Source organism: Ursus arctos, unplaced genomic scaffold (genome assembly GCF_023065955.2).
Source record: "Ursus arctos isolate Adak ecotype North America unplaced genomic scaffold, UrsArc2.0 scaffold_29, whole genome shotgun sequence".
Lineage (NCBI taxonomy): Eukaryota > Metazoa > Chordata > Mammalia > Carnivora > Ursidae > Ursus > Ursus arctos.
In genome coordinates, this window is record NW_026622974.1 from 24,797,275 (window position 1) to 24,813,642 (window position 16,368).

General features: G+C 38.9%; 1 protein-coding gene across 1 annotated transcript in view; it reads left to right on the forward strand.

The window, feature by feature from the left end:
* Positions 1–16,368, forward strand: part of COL19A1 (collagen type XIX alpha 1 chain) — a 300,849-nt gene that overhangs the window by 221,470 nt on the left and 63,011 nt on the right. Inside the window, exons 17-19 of the mRNA XM_057303991.1 lie at positions 3,312–3,362; positions 10,179–10,223; positions 15,806–15,868. Of these exons, the coding sequence (XP_057159974.1) occupies positions 3,312–3,362; positions 10,179–10,223; positions 15,806–15,868 (159 nt within the window). The remainder of the gene's footprint in view (positions 1–3,311; positions 3,363–10,178; positions 10,224–15,805; positions 15,869–16,368) is intronic.

A 16,368-nucleotide genomic window follows, 5' to 3' on the forward strand; every position in this document is an offset into this window, starting at 1 on the left:
CCCGAGGACTCTCCACTGGCGTCTTCTTTCAGTCACTGCACGGTTTCTTTAGCCCTCGGGGAGAATTTGTGTAAAGGACTGCCTTCAGGGTAGACAGTTAGCTGTAAATCTCTGTTACATTAAACCTAGGATCTGTGATACCCAGAGTATCCTACTGACTAAAAGAACAAGAAAGAAAATGTCATCATAAATGCTCATCGGTAGATTAGGTAGTAGAGCCTAAAACTTCAGATCGACCCCATTTGGAGCAATATTTTGTGGATACGACAATTTATGGCAAGAATAGAACATATAAAAATGGGGAAGTAACTTTTATAGGCTATTAATCTGAATCATACTGTTCAAACTTTCTATTGGCCAGGACTCTGTTCATTGAGCTGTGCTTCTGCTATTGATTTTAGAAGGAGAAGCAGCACTGAGCCCTCCTGCCCTACCCCCAGGGGTACGCTCAACAGCAAGATCAGGATCCTGAATGAGGAATGTGTTCTGGGTTTATGTAATACAGCTATACACTGGGAGCAGATAACCAGTCTGTAGAAGATCAGGCCTAATTCTCACCCAATTTTTCCCTCCCATTATTTTTACTATTCTCATCCATCCACGTGCTACCTGTTCTGTGCCATGTAACCCCTACCACACTGTTTGCTCTCCTGTTTATTTTTCCATACTGCCTTCCAGAGTTCCCTCAAAGGCTCCCACCTTTTATGTTCTCTGACCACCTGCTCTCCCAACCTCTGCAAACAAAGATAAGATGCATTTTGAGTGTAGCTGTGGGTGGAATTTGGGGGAATATTTAGGCATAATATCCCTATCATGGGTTGTAAGAATGTATGAAGATAGATGGGAGATGAAAAGAATAGTTCAAGGGGCCTCCTTCATCCATGTAGTGAGACTACATCTAAAGACAAAGAGCTCACATCTTCCCTCCTGCACCAGTCACAGTGCTGGCTCATAAGAAGTGCTAAGAAAAGTTCTGTTGATTTTTTTTTCAATTTCAGTATGTTAAGTAGAACATGGAAGAGTAATCACCCAATATTCTCTAGGGCACAGTCAACATAAAAAAAAAATGATTACAAAATTACTTTAGACTGTGAGTGTGCTTTTAAGTTAAGATAGGAGAGTAGATGAGAACTGAGTTTGGGTCCAGGCTGCCTATGTTAAATGTTAGCCCTGCCACTTACCAATGGTGTGACCTTGGGCCAGTTAACAATTTCTTCTTTTTTTTTTTTTAAAGATTTTATTTATTTATTTGACAGAGATAGAGACAGCCAGCGAGAGAGGGAACACAAGCAGGGGGAGTGGGAGAGGAAGAAGCAGGCTCCTAGCAGAGGACCCTGATGTGGGGCTCGATCCCATAACTCCGGGATCACGCCCTGAGCCGAAGGCAGACGCTTAACCACTGTGCCACCCAGGCGCCCCCAGTTAACAATTTCTAACCCTCATTTCCTATATCTTTGAATAGGAAATAATGATGGTATTTACTGCTCAATGTCACTTAGGGATTAAATGAGTTAATCCACACAAAATCTCTGGTAGAATGCCTGGCACACAGTAAGTACGCTATAAATGTTTTCTATTCTTATTTAATTGATTCTTCTGGCTCTGTTTGAGAGACTGTATTATCCTGCTATATTTGGGAGCCCTAATTATTAATACTTTCAATGAGGATGAATGTGTATGAAGCTAAATTTATCCACCACATCACTATTCTTTGATCTCATTGGCCTTATTATCAACACACGTTCACCATTCACCAAATGCCTACTATGCATATATTCATAAGCCACCTGTTGATGCTACTACAATATGATACCGAAAATTTCTCCTTGCCACATTGTATAGCTGCAGAAAGATCAATGTGTGAGGAATCTCGTGCTTCCTGATTTTCAAGAATGAGTTTTTAATTTGCATCTTCTTGGCTAGAAACTTTTCGTGACAACTCCCAACCCAATGATTGCTTTCCTCATTACTTCATCTCACTGACCTAGAATACACAATGCTGGCTGATAGAAAAAGAACGGGGAAAAAATATAGTGCCATGAGAATTCTTTTCTGACATTAGCTCTGTTTTTATTTCAGCAAGGTAACAGCATCGTTTGTCTTTCCAATCATACTCAGCTCCGTTACTCGTGAGGCCTATTATTTTCTCAAGAGTTATATCAAACTGCTTCCAGACATCCATCATTGCATCATTGTGTCCTCTGCATTTAGTGGCACAATGCAAAGGTTTCACATTAGAAAAGACCTTCAGACACAAGCTGTTCATAAGAAACACCAGTCATAAATGTTAACCGACACTAATTTTTTCAGTATACTTAAGGTGTTTCTCATATCAGTGAGGACAGCTAGTAATTGTTCCTTAAATTTTCCTCTTTTCAAAATTTTTATTCCCTTGTAAAGAAAATAATTTTTGTATAACAGTGAAGTTTGATTTGCTCAATCATATAGTCTTTCTTCGTGTTATCTTCTGAGGTAAAATGTAAAGAACTTTGCCTGTGTAAAATTTTCTCTCCTCTGAGGGGTTTTCGAGGTCTAGATGAAATATGCGGTCTCTTTTCTGACATTGCTGACTCTCTCTTGGCTTGAACTACTTGATTTAAAATAATGCTAAGCTTTGTATTTTCTTACGGCCCTCTCCCCAAAATGTAATCCCTGAAAACTCAGAAACTCCTCTCTTCTTCTCTATCTGGAAGTTTTAGGAACAGACAAACGTCTTCTTCGCTGTCTACCCTAAGCTCAGCATAGTGCTTAGTGAACACTCCATGTCAACTGAAGACTGCGAACATCTGAATGTCTTAATATGAAGTTTTTGAACAGACATCTTTTTCTGGCCTGAAATTCCATGTGCAGCCATTTTCACTCAACCAATTCAAAAGAATAAAGGAACAGAAAAAATATTTTTCCCATATTTTCTCAGTTAATAATACATGGGCACACATTTCTATAACATATTGATCAAAGTCCTGTGAGAAGTGTCGAAAATAAACTGAACCTACAACCTCTTCCCTGGAGGAGTTGTACAGGTACAATATTTTTTAATAAAGAATATGCTGATGGCTGACCTTCTGGTAAAATGTTACACGTTCCCACTTAGGACCTCTCTTTGGATTCATGCAGGATTTAACCTAGAAATACCTTTAGCAACCTGATAAGTTATTGCTCCTGTAATTCTCTATTAATTAGAATATTTGGCTAAACATATGCTTCCTTTTTCCTAACTGTAAGATTTCAAGAATTCTTAGATACATTATTAAATTCATGTTGTTTTGGTAAATGTTTATATCTTTCTCTTTGATTTATTTCTAATACAGGGGCCTCCTGGAATACAAGGAGTACAACAGACTCTTGGATATTATAACAAGGTATGGCTTCTCTTTTTCATGTCTTATATACACAGACATTTTATGTAATCATATTTTTGGGAAAAAAAACTTATTAATTCCTAACTGCTCAGGCTCTGAAACATGGTCGCATATACTTAATATCTTTCCTCACTGAAAGTATGTTTCAAAAAAACATATTTTGCTCAGCATCTTTTCACAAAACCAGCATTTTATTTTTATAAATTAAAAAAAATTACTTCAAAGTTTACAAAACTTCATGCAGAAAATTAATGCAAACCATCGTGCTTCACTGTTGATGCTGTCATAAATCCAGTTTCTCGGAGGGCAGACATAGATTATTTGCTGCCTTGAAGCTCGAGTAGCACAGTAGGTGATAGATTTCTTACCAGAACCAATGCTAGACCTCAAGCAAACCTTCACAAACCCTAGGTCAAGACTGGGGGTCCCCCACCTTTCAGGGAGGGGCCACTTCCCCAAGGTTTTAAACTTGTAATTGGGATAGATGGAATACTGACATAGAAGTGCCTCAACGGCAAAAAGGCAAGAGTAAAGTTTTGCTCTGCTTTTCAAGGAAATACAACAGAGGAAAAGAAAATGGGTGTTGGCAGTGAAGTAAGACCCAAAGACTAAGTGAGACCATTGATTGACCCATCATTTAATGACAAGTATTTGAGGTCTGATCCCTTAGCATGAGGCATTGTGTCCACCGACTAGGATCCTTTCTATACACGATAGCTTGTTGTTGATACATTGCTGGTAAATAACTGTGCTCCTACACAAAAGAAGTTCAGAGACACTCCTCTTTACATGTTTCCTCTATGTTCTTGCTTTTCCTTTTAATAAAGTCCTCTGACTACTGTCATTCCTCTCTGTTTAGAAATCCCAAAGAGATGCTATGTGCCAGCAAAGGCACTGAAGATAGCAGGTGTTCAGAAAAGTGTTTACTAAATGATGAGCTAATTAGTTTGAAAAATCCCAGTTCTTCTTTGATCAGATTAAATTCAATATAAAGACTATGGAAAGTGTGTAGAGCTTGTAGCACTTCCTAAGTGATCCTGTCTTAAATTTTCTCATTTACTTAGATTTTCTAGGGAGTATTCTATTAGAAAGAATGTTTGGGGTGCATTTTATGATTCTCTATTAAACATTTTTCTGAATAGATCTATACCAGCTTTTTCAAAACATTAGGGCTTGGCACAAGTGAAAAAAAAAAGTGAAGCATATCTAAAATTAATCAGTTAAAGTACAATGCTTTTTCTGCAATGGCATCCACTGTCACAAAATAGGATTTATCATAAATGCTTCAAAATAATGAGAATGAGTTGGCTCTGATGTCACAGTGTCAGCTAGAAAACTTAAAGAGAACACTCTATTACGCTATTACGATCACCTTTGGTTTAAAATTTACCAAGTTGCTACTCAGCTACTTAAATAGTTGCTATCCCTTGCAAAACTTTTAAAGCTTGTGTCTTTACAGGTCTCCCAACACTACTTCTATATATAGTTTATCTTGCCAATGAGTCAGTTTTCCCTTAAATGAAGACATATGAAGCATTTGTATTTTAGTCTAAAGTTGAGAATGTAAATTTTTTAACTTTAAGTTTATATTTAAAAAAAAAAAAAATGGGGGCCAAACAGAGCAGGCAAGTGGAGAGTCTTGCTAGTAGTAAACCAGGACTTTGAGCTTAGCTATTGTCTTGCCCAAAATAACTCCAGCACTGTATCCTTACTGCCATTAGAGGACCGAAGCTCCCAGGGACTTAGTCCACCTGTGCTCAAAATGTGGCTTTGGAGCTGGAGCTTAACTGGTTAGAGAGGAGAGACCATAGATTTTGTTCCTCAAACAATGCATTACAACCACTTGACATGAAAAGATTTTAGACCCATCTGGGAATTAATGGAAGGTAACTTCCCAAAGACTTATTTGTTTCACTCTGAGAGTAGTTAGAGCTGTTTAATGAACCCCCACCAGAATAGATGGAAGAGGTAGGGCCCACCTCCTCAGTACCTAAACTGACTAGTGTTTCTGGATAATAACCACTTTATCTTCATCCTCAACTTCACAAAAGAAAGGGGCAAATGTGCCGTGATGAGAGAGATGCGTGTTTTCACTTGGCAGGGACTTTACCCACCCACCCCCATCTGTTTTTGGATACTGAGGTGGTTTCATTTTGCAATTCATTGCATGCCTGACTGTCTGGCTATAGCATATAAGGAGAGAGAGAGAGAGAGAGGAACATGAGTGAAGCTTTCTTGGAGATTAAATGATGGACCATGTATTGAGACATATAAAGGGATGCTCCAAGGTTAAAATAATCTTCCCTTTTAAATTGGCATTGACTTATGTAATGTCTGCACTTGAGTCCTGGACCTCAGCAAGTCAGCTCCCAGCTGTGCAGCCTGGATTCTGCTGAAGCGGCCACTGGTGGGAAGATGGGAGCAGCAAGCAATTCAAACACTCCTCCTCCGCATTCTAAACTAGAAGAGTCCACAGTTCACTCCCTCATCCCAGGAATCCTCAAAGGCCAAGGAATCGTCCTGTGGTCCCTGTACTGGACTTGGTCTTTTCCCCTAGAGTTGTCTTTTTTTTTTTTTTTTTTAAGATTTTATTTATTTATTTAACAGAGATAGAGACAGCCAGCGAGAGAGGGAACACAAGCAGGGGGAGTGGGAGAGGAAGAAGCAGGCTCCCAGCGGAGGAGCCTGATGTGGGGCTCGAACCCAGAACGCCGGGGTCACGCCCCAAGCCGAAGGCAGACGCTTAACCGCTGTGCCACCCAGGCGCCCTCCCCTAGAGTTGTCTTGATGTCATCTGGAGGCAGAAGCTCAGGCATTAAAAACCTTCTCCCCTCTTGTCACAAATCAAAAAGGGAATTGGAAGGGAGGGAAGGAAGGAAGGAATAGAGACTAAGGAGTAAGGTTGGGAAGATTATGGAAGTGTGTATGTATTTTTGCACGCCCACTTGAGGCTGCAAAGAATAAAAGGTAGAAGATTTCCCTCTCCATCACAAAAATAATTTACAAACAGCTGCTCCCACTCTGTAAGACTGTTTGCAAAACGAAGCAACAATGCTGGGAATATTCTTCCCCTTAAGGAAAATCTGCTCACAATCCAACAAACTGCTCTTCATTGTCTCCAGCTCTGGGGATTTTAATAAAAATTTGATAGGCTCTGTCATCTGCTAAAGCCATCAGATCCAGAGCCTCTCGAAACAGTCTAGGTGGGGGAAAAAGTGTTATCTGTGGAGGCCCAGAACGGGAGGATTTTACATTTGATATTGTTTTTAAAGATCCACATTGAAAATGCATCGTTGTGTTATCTTACATCGCCACACTCGGTGCAATTTGCAGAAAATCAGTCTCAGCGGTTGGAGATTGATGCTGTGCCTCCCAGCAACCAATTCTCGTGTTCCCTTCTCCAAACTGTTGATCCAAGAAAACCAATTTGCTAGCAAAATAATCTATTTTTCTTTCAAGTATCAAATCATAACTTCATTTTAATATCCACGGACTAGAAAGGACAGAAGGTCTTTCCAAAAATTAAACATTCAAAGTCTTTCCAAATAGTGAGTTAAACCCAACCTTGGCTTAGAAAGTGAAGACTTCCTTAGAGACACTAAAGGCAACCCTTCTAAGCCCAGAAGATTCAGAAATAAAATTTAAATGCTAACTTCCAGTCTCTTCCTCCTTATGAACCATCCCCTGTGGTTCAATCTATCCATGTCCAGGTACATCCCCTTTCTTCAGAGAATACCTTCTCCAAGTCAAATGGAATAGCTTGAGTCTTCCCACTTGTCTGACTATAGGTTTCAAAGTTCCGTTCATCATTTCCCACAAGAGAAAAAGGACATGTTCTGACATCCCCAAATTCTTGAAATGACCAGGCAGATTGGCATCCCCATTCCACAACCCTCATCACTTCACCAGAGGACATTTTAAATAAATACATATTAAACCATGTAACTATTACATTTATTCAAAAGGCACATAAAAACCCATTCAAATAACATGGTACCAATGTACAAGTGACCTAGTAAAATTAGAATAATATCTATGGCAGAATGCCAGATTCCAGAAACACAAGGACTATGTCTCTTATTATTTCTGTAGAGCCAGGTAACTGTCTGGTACAGTTAGCTTGGAGGAAGTAGAGAGCAAAATCTTACATGTCAATGCTACTGAAGTTCAAGGCCAAATCTGCCTTGAGTGTTGTTAGCCTGAGAGTGGAGAACAACTCCAGAGGCCACTGAGGATCTTTGATTAGATGGATTCCCTGGCCTAGGTATTGAATGAAACAAACATATGGGGCTCTGGTAGGCAGTAAATAATCCTGTTTTTTCTCTGGGTGTGAAAGCTACCAGAAAAATCAAGAATTTAGAACAATAGAGCATATGGATAGAATAATATGAGCTGGTGCTATAGAGGCAATTTTTCGTCCCAATTACAGCATCTCTAATATCCTGTAGGTTGTGGGGAGGTGTGATGGGAGGGGGATCTAAACCAAGATGTTATATTGTAATATGCTCTCACCCAAATGCACTTTGGGTGCTCTTCTTCTCTGCAATTCAAGAGCATGGGGCCTCCCAATCCAAGACCATCTCTGGATAAGTCATGTCGTAGACCAAATCATGTTCCTGCTTCCCCTAAAATTTTCTACCTTCAACACAGCCAGGGAGAGATGCTGATGGGTTGTATACACTGATGGGCATCATGTCCAAATGGCTAGTATTTTTAGGAAATGCCTCAGATTTATGTTTTATGCAGGTTGCATGTAAGCAACCTACCATTTTGTAACTGCTGATTCTTTATGTATGTGTGTATGTGTCTTAGAGTTTCATATCTCATTTTCAAATATGTCCTTGTAATAATTTACAGCTCAGGATTTTGAGAATACAATTTTTATTTTCAATTCAGACATCTCAGATCAAAGTTAAACAGGAAAAATGAGAAATGTCTGTCACAAGATCAACAATAACAGCAGTTATAAACTACTTATTTTTGATTGGAGTAGTATGAATGACATGGAAGGCATATTTAAAATGTCAAATTATAGCAACAGTGATCTGAATGCGTGCCTCTGTATATTTTTGTTGTTTAAATCTTCCTCTACTTTTTTCTACCAACACATATATTTTAATAAAAAAAATTTAATGGGAAAAACACATAAATTAGAATTATAGACTTATTTATTCAACAAATATTTATTGAATGCTTCCTGTATGTTAGGCACTGTGCTAGGAATGGGGCATTCAATTCCAGGTCATCATGGAGCTTACACTCTAGTGCAAAAGGTGCAAGATTCTTTAAACAAACATGAAAATAAAAATATTAGTAAGTATTATGAAGGAAAAATACAATATCCAATGAGAAGATATGAGAGGGGACCCTGTCTGGGAGACTTCCATGAATTGCATTTTATCATAGTTGAGACCTGAGGGATGAATAGTTGCGAACTGGACAGAGGGGTGAGGACAGAGTGATGACCTAGAAGGTGAAATGGGAAGTATCTTGCTCCATTTGAGAAGCTAAGAGAAGGCTGTTACAGCTGGAAATTCTGAGGGCGAACAGGGGCCACCATGATCCTAGAGAGGTAAATGAGTTTAGCTCATGTGGGATTTTGATGGCTTTGTCAAGGTTTAGAAAGAAGGTGCTCGGAATGTCTTAAAGATATCTTTCCAACCTGAAGTAGAAAATGTAGGTGTGTGGGGAGCAAGAGTGGATTATAGAATGCCAGTTAGGGAGCTACTACAGTAGTCCTGGCAAGCCATGATGAGTGACGGTAGGTAGTGTGAAGAGAAGAGATTTGGGGAACAGAGGCAGCCGGGCTAGATGACTGATTGGACTTGAGGAAAAGGAGAAGGGTAGTCTTAACAATGATACCCAGATGGAAGAAGAAAGACTTCTATGGAAGGGAGAGGATGAATTCAGTTTTTCTTTCTTTCCTTGATTTTTTTTCAATTGTAAAATGAAATTACCAAGCATTTTAATAAGTAACCATAGAGATAGATTAAGAAGAAGCCAACTGTTATTATCCCACTTCTGGACTGATGCATGCTAACAGCATAAGGTAATTCTCTCATTGTTCTCTCTCATATATGTGTGTATTGTTGTATTTTTTAAATTCAGTTTTGAACTTGTTGAATATGAATTTTTCTAGAATTTACAAGTGAATACAGCAAGTAGAAAATTAAGTACATGGGTCAAAACTCAGAAGGACATGTATGCTGGGTTTATAAATGTGTCTTTGTGTAGTTGATGCCTAAGCCATGAGAGCAAAGAAGAGTGCCCAGGAGCAAATGTTGAGTCACAAGAGAAAAGGATCTGGACAGAGTCCTAAGAAAATCCAGTATTTACCCGTTACATGAGGGAGGAAGTGGAGAGGTCAGAGAGAGAGGAAGATACTAGGAAAGTAAGGTATTATACAAGTCAAGAGAGTGGCAAGTGTGGCTACAAAGTTAATTAATGGAACGTCCATTATAGTGAGCAACAAAGATATCATTAATAATGTTACAAAGTCATATCAGTGGACTTGTTGGGGACCAAGAGAAGTTACCAGGCATTAATTTGGAGTAGTTACAATTTGCCCTTGGAGGTGTGATATTTCTCCTGAATCACCTCCTGGAGGGAAGTCACAGAGAAGATAGATAGGGTCTACAAAGTTGGAGTTTTTCAGGAATATTTCACAGAAGGTGAGAGAGGTAAAGTGATTAACCTGGTATTCATAAAAAGCTATTACAGCGTTGTTGCCTGACTATGTTTTGATGCGGGGGCTGAATGTATTAAAAATAAATGGACTTTTTTTGTATTTATATATATACATTTTTTTTCACCTAGGGAAACCTTGGTGAATATGGAGCTCGGGGCCCTAAAGGAGAGAAGGTAATCAGATTTGTCCAAGGGAATAAAAACATCCAGGACTTCACACCAACGTACATTCCCGTATCAGAGGCAGTCCTGCTGCCATGTGGGCTTGCGTCCCTGGGGAGGCCAGTCTTCAGTGGGCAAGAGCCTCCCTGCCTTCTGACCAGACAGCAGGATGAAGCACTAAGGCTCTGCTCCCCAGTGAAGACGGCTGAATAGCAGCTGGCTGCAAGGAGGGGAACACATCTAGGGGAAACAGCTGTAACAAGGTAAATGAAATTAGGACACAAGCTTCAATTCATAAAGCGATGTTTCATGAGTCAGTGTAGGTGGCAAAAAGCATCTGAAAACCCCTTTAACAAAATGCCTCAGACTCACCTCCCTGTTTTTGTGTCTTCTTAAGTACCCAAACATAAGCTGTCGTGGGGGCATTTTTTTTTTGGTAGGGTTTTATAGTGTACAATCATAGTTTAACCAATTATTTCAAAAACAGTTTTAAAATGAAAGTGCTGATGAATTTCCATTGCGTCCTCGTCATCATCTCTCACCAGTTTAATTATACGAGGTGTGAAGATGACAGATTCACTTGCCCACTCAGAAAGATGTTTCACTCTGGTTTGATTCTGAAATTGTGATGACCTTGGATTCAGTGTGAATGTGCCATTGTCAGGAAAAAACAATGCACATTAAATCTACAGACAGAGATGAGTAGGTCTGAAAATCCTCTGAGGGAATGTGGCCCGAGTGCTACTTTCATTCATTCACCCAGTAAAAATTCTCCTGATTGAGGGCAGGGTATTTCGACATGAATCCAAGAAAATATGACTTCTGTGCCTCATAAATCAGTGCAGCCAATCTATTCAGAAGATCATCCATCCATCACCAGCAAATACTGCTAAAAGATAGTCTCAACGGGAACTAGGAACTTCTTTTAGATTGACCATTGAAAATGAAATTTTCTGCAAAAAAATAAATAAAACCTTGACATTCTTAAAAAGACCTCCAAAAAATATTGATTATACAGCAATAATAAGGCATTTATGTGTCTGGGATTTTACTGCTCGTACATTACCATTATTTTCTGTAACCAGATCACTTGCCGGATTTCTACACCACCGTAACGAACCCATTACATTGTAAGCAATTACTACTGCACACGTGCAGCTTAACGGGGGAGAAAAAGCCACAAAGCTTGTCACATAGGACAGCTGAGCAAAGAAGAGTGTTGTGGCACTTTTAAAGTATTTAAATGATGATTCATTTATTGAAACAAAACAGCTGGCTTCTGTTTTGCTATGTTCATTAGGAAGCATATGTTCCTTAGGAATTCTTAAGACCTCAATGATGAGAAATTTGATTCTGTAAAACAGGTGTATTTCAAACTCTAAGGACCTTTTCTATTGCTCAAAATCTTTTCTAATTGCTTCAGAATCTTAAGTGGAATTAGAAAAAGCCAATGGCATAACTGTTCCCTCCTCCCACCCAGAGAAATATGCTAGAAGAGTCTACAGGGAACTTGATGCAATACCTGATATAAATGTACATATGAAATGACTTGTAAGAATTCTAATTAACGGGAGAAGGACTCTGCCAATAAATAATGCATAAAATAAACTGAAAGACAAGCATAGCCCTTGCTGGAAGAATGAAGTCACCTTTACCTATAAATAGGTACTAAGTGGTTAGTATCTGTTCTGAATCAATACATTTGTTTTTTAAATTACTATGCTGTTCATGGGTCACCATAATAAGAATTTAAACCTCCTTCAAGCTTGCACCTGTGATGGGCCCTGGTGGTTCCGAACCCTGGCTACACACTGAAATCACTTGGAGAGCTCTTAGAAAAAGCCAATGCTCAGGCCTCACGCCAGAGACTCTGATTTGGTGTGGAGCCCATACCTCTGGTTGATCTGGGGTCAAGTCCATTTTGCTATTATTTAAAAGTGCTTCAGATGATTCTAACAGGCAGCCAGGATTGGGAACCCCTGAGTGGCGGAAAGAACACGGGCTCTGGGCTCAAAATTGATTGTACCATTAACGGCTGTGTCTCCTTGGGAAAATCATTTCATTTCTCTGAGCATCGGTTTCCTTGTCTGTAAAATGGGCATAATTTTGTCTACACAGAATTGATGGCAAGACTGAAATCAAATGAGATGAGATAAACTTAAAGTATTAAAGTATTTAAATGATGATTCATTTATTAAAACAAAACAGCTGACTTCTGTTTTGCTATGTTCATCAGGAAGAATATGTTCCTTAGGAATTCTTCAGACCTCAATGATGAGAAATTTGATTCTGTAAAACAGGTGTATTTCAAACTCTAAGGACCTTTTCTATTGCCCAAAAGCACAATACCTGACACATATTAAGCCCACAATAAGGATTTGTTCCTTACTACTCATCTGCTCCAAACTTTCTTTCTTCTCATGAAGAGTCACTTCTCTCTCTTTGGTATTAATGACTGTTGCCATCCTTAACACCTGATATTGTTCATCTCTGTGCCTCCCACCATAATTTTGACAGAGAGGGACTCAATTTATGTGGTTGAACAAAAAATTTAATCAGAAGTACAATTTCAACACATAAGTGACTTGTCATTGCTGTATAACGTATCACTTCCGCATGCACAATAGAATCACAAAACCAGCCTACCCTTTGGATCCCAAAATTACAGTGAAGCACCAGAACAAACACAAACAGCAATAGAATCCACACACAAATCACTCCTGGCTTAGCAGCCACATCCTCTTTCAAGAGCACTTAACAGAAGGAGAAACACCAATGAACACTAGTGGCTATTAACGGTAAATGGCCCTAAAGAGCATGGCGGCCATGGGACCAGTCTACCAGTGTTGAAATGATGAAACTGCTCTGTAGTTTTCCTGAGACTGACAGCATGTGGTGAAGGAATAATGTATTTGCACATTGGTTAAGGAGAACTGCTCCTTTATAGAGACAGTGGAATAAGGTGGCAGAATAACTAAGGAGTCCTAAGAAGTTAGCAGGTATCTTTTGGGGCCGACTGTCAGAAGGAAAAGATTTAGCTTCAACAGCACAGGCCTTTCAAATAGCATTGAAAGTGTCAAATTAAAGGACAGCCTTTCCTGAAGCTGAGTAAATTCATCACTTGTCTTTCCGCTCATACCCACAGTGATAAATCACTGAACATTCATTTTAAATATGAAAAACAACTCCTCATGTGTCTAAAATTCAGGTATAAAATGCTCTTGTTTTGCAGAATTTTATCTGAGGAAATAGGTGCCTAAGATTTCCTCTAAGTCCACCCGTACCCAAGTACCACTTAGAGAGATGGACCAATGCCTCTCTTGGGTCCTTTTTCTATATTTCAAAGGAGACTTATTTACGTGGGTTCAAACACAGAGCAGCCATGAATGTAATTACTGTTCCTCCTTGTACAATCCCCTCCCCTTCCCCTTTGGTATCAGGCAGTTGTGATTTTTATAGTAATTTCTAGATCCCTTTCCCTGATTTCTATTTTTATATTTTGCAGATCAGTCTAACTAGTAGGTATATTTTTCCTTCGCACCTATACACTGGGGATTTTTTTTAAGATTTTGTTTATTTATTAGAGAGAGAAAGAGCACGAGTAGGGGTGGAGGGTCAGAGGGAGAGAGAGAAGCAGGCTCCCCGCTAAGCAGTTTTGGGAGCCAGATGTATGGCTCCATCCCAAGATCATGACCTGAGGTAGACGCTTAACCAGTAGAGACACCCAGGCGCCCCTGCATTGCGGATTTTAACACCTACCAGATGAGTAACAGGAAGGTCACTGTGTGCACCCTAATGCTCAGACAAGGCCAGTTGTTTATTTTCTTTTTAAAACCAACAGCAATTGGCTTTTTAAATACATCCACAATTTCTCCCTTTTCTTATTTTGGATAGAATTTATCATATCTAGAAAAAAAAATGGCTTCTGCTACAGTGTGGTTAAGTATAAGACTGATGATGGTACACTAGATGTTTAGATGGTAGAAGGAAAAGTGCTTATATTAATAAAATCAAGATTAATTTAACAAAATATATTCCACAAATCCAGAAGAATCCTTTGAAAACTACGATCTTATTTATCAATTGCATATGACAAGTTCCACCTTCCTCTAGTGTAAAGTCACAAGATATTGATTTCGATAGCAATGTGGACATAAGCCAACATTTTTAGGACTGTAATAAATTTTTACTTGAAGTACTTTGGGCAGACTGTTGTTTGAGGCTTCAAAACAAACAGATAAACACATGCATAGAAGGGGACAGAAATGGAGATGTGCACTGCAGCCTTGTTTATAATCAAGAAAAGCTAGAGACAACCCAAATGCCCATCAATGGGACTTGGATAAACCCTGGTATGTTAACATAGGATGCTATCCGGTGCTTACAATGAGTGAACTAGATCTATATGTATCAATAGAAAGGGATATTAAAAACCACCTTGAGTGGAAAAAGTAAGTTATAGAATATAATATATAAAATAAAGCTATTTATGGAATTTGTTTTAAATATCCCAAATAATATATTCTTTATGGTTACGTATAGGCAGTAAAAGTGAAAAGCTATGGACTAAAAATATAAATACTACATTTAAGAGAGTAGCTGCCTCTGGGACAGACGTAGAAGGGAAAATACAGGGAATTTCTTCTTTGTAAATTTTTGTATTTCTTTCATTTTGGGTGCCTGGTACACAGAGGTTTGCCATATTCCACTTTATGTTTTCTGTAGTTTTTTTTTTTTTCAAAATAAAAAATATACAAGACATTGTGTGAGAAAGGTATATGCCCAGAAATGCAATGGTGAACATCATTTTGCCAAAATGCTTTTGAGGTTGGAATCAACCCAACATACGTAACTTCTAGTGGCTATGTTATATTCAAGGATCTTGGTAGATGCTAAAAGAAAGCACAATGCTGGGATTCCTCCAAAGTCTGTTAGTGATCTACTTTCTTGCCACAGTAATATTTCTAAATTGTATTTTCTCAAAATACTTTTTATATGTCCATACAAACCCCACTTCAAGATCTCTGACCAGAACATCTTAGACATTCCTAAGCTGCTGTTACCACATCAGCAAGAATGCCCTCTTTGTCCACAGGCAGTCATTTCAGTGATCAGATAAATGCTTGGAACAGCTGAGAGACTCGCTTTTCTTCCTATGGCTCCCCCACTCTTTCACCTCCCCCCACCTAAAAAAAGAAAGAAGTGTTTGAGATAAAATGAGCTCGGATTATTGTGACGGTTCAATGATCTCATGTCTTTAAGATCACACACACACACACAATTCTTTTTGGTAAAACAAGACAAAATTATAATTTTTTCTTCTCTGGGCATCTTTCCTTGAAAAATAATTTTTGTCTCACATTAATTTTAAATATCATAACAAATACTATGGATTTCTGAAAGAGCTGAAGGCATCGTGAAGTACTGACAAGTACATTATTACGCAAGCAGTCTAACTAGTTTCACGTTGTCTCTTGGATGATAGTAGATAAATTCCATAGTTGGTAGGAGCACAAGCATTGCTCTGAACATGACAGTCACAACAGTACTCATCTGACCTCAGGCAAAATCTCTCCTTTGCTTTTTCTCAAAAGGGTGAAACTGGACAACCAGGATTCCCAGGGTCCATCGGCCCTAAAGGTCAAAAAGGAGAGTCAGTAAGTATGAAAGCTTTTAGGACAAGAGAAGGATATTTTTTTAAAAATAGAGTTAAAAGTATTTTTCCTAATCAGCCCTAATTCCATGAGCCTCGTTTGCCCCTGTCTTGGCAAATAACAGATCATATATTTGAGCATCATCTTGTCTCTTAAAAGTCAAGTAGAATTTTTTTAACTAAGGCTGAAAGACAAGAGTATAAATAAGGCCCTGATCTAATGTATAACAGTTAACCAATAATAAGAGATTTAATCACATTGGCTAGATATGGGGCACAACAGAGTAGGCTAGGTTGTGCTAGGTAAAAAATTATCCCTGAAATTTCTGGGGCTTAATGCAAGAAAGGTTTTCTCTTGCTCATGCTGCATGCCCAGCATGGTTGGGTCGGGAGGAGTGGGTGCTGACACCCACTGCACTCAGGTACCAGGCTGATTACCACCAGGTAACTAAGCCATCTGGAATACACAACTTTCTCAGTCACCATGGAGGGAAAGTGGGATAG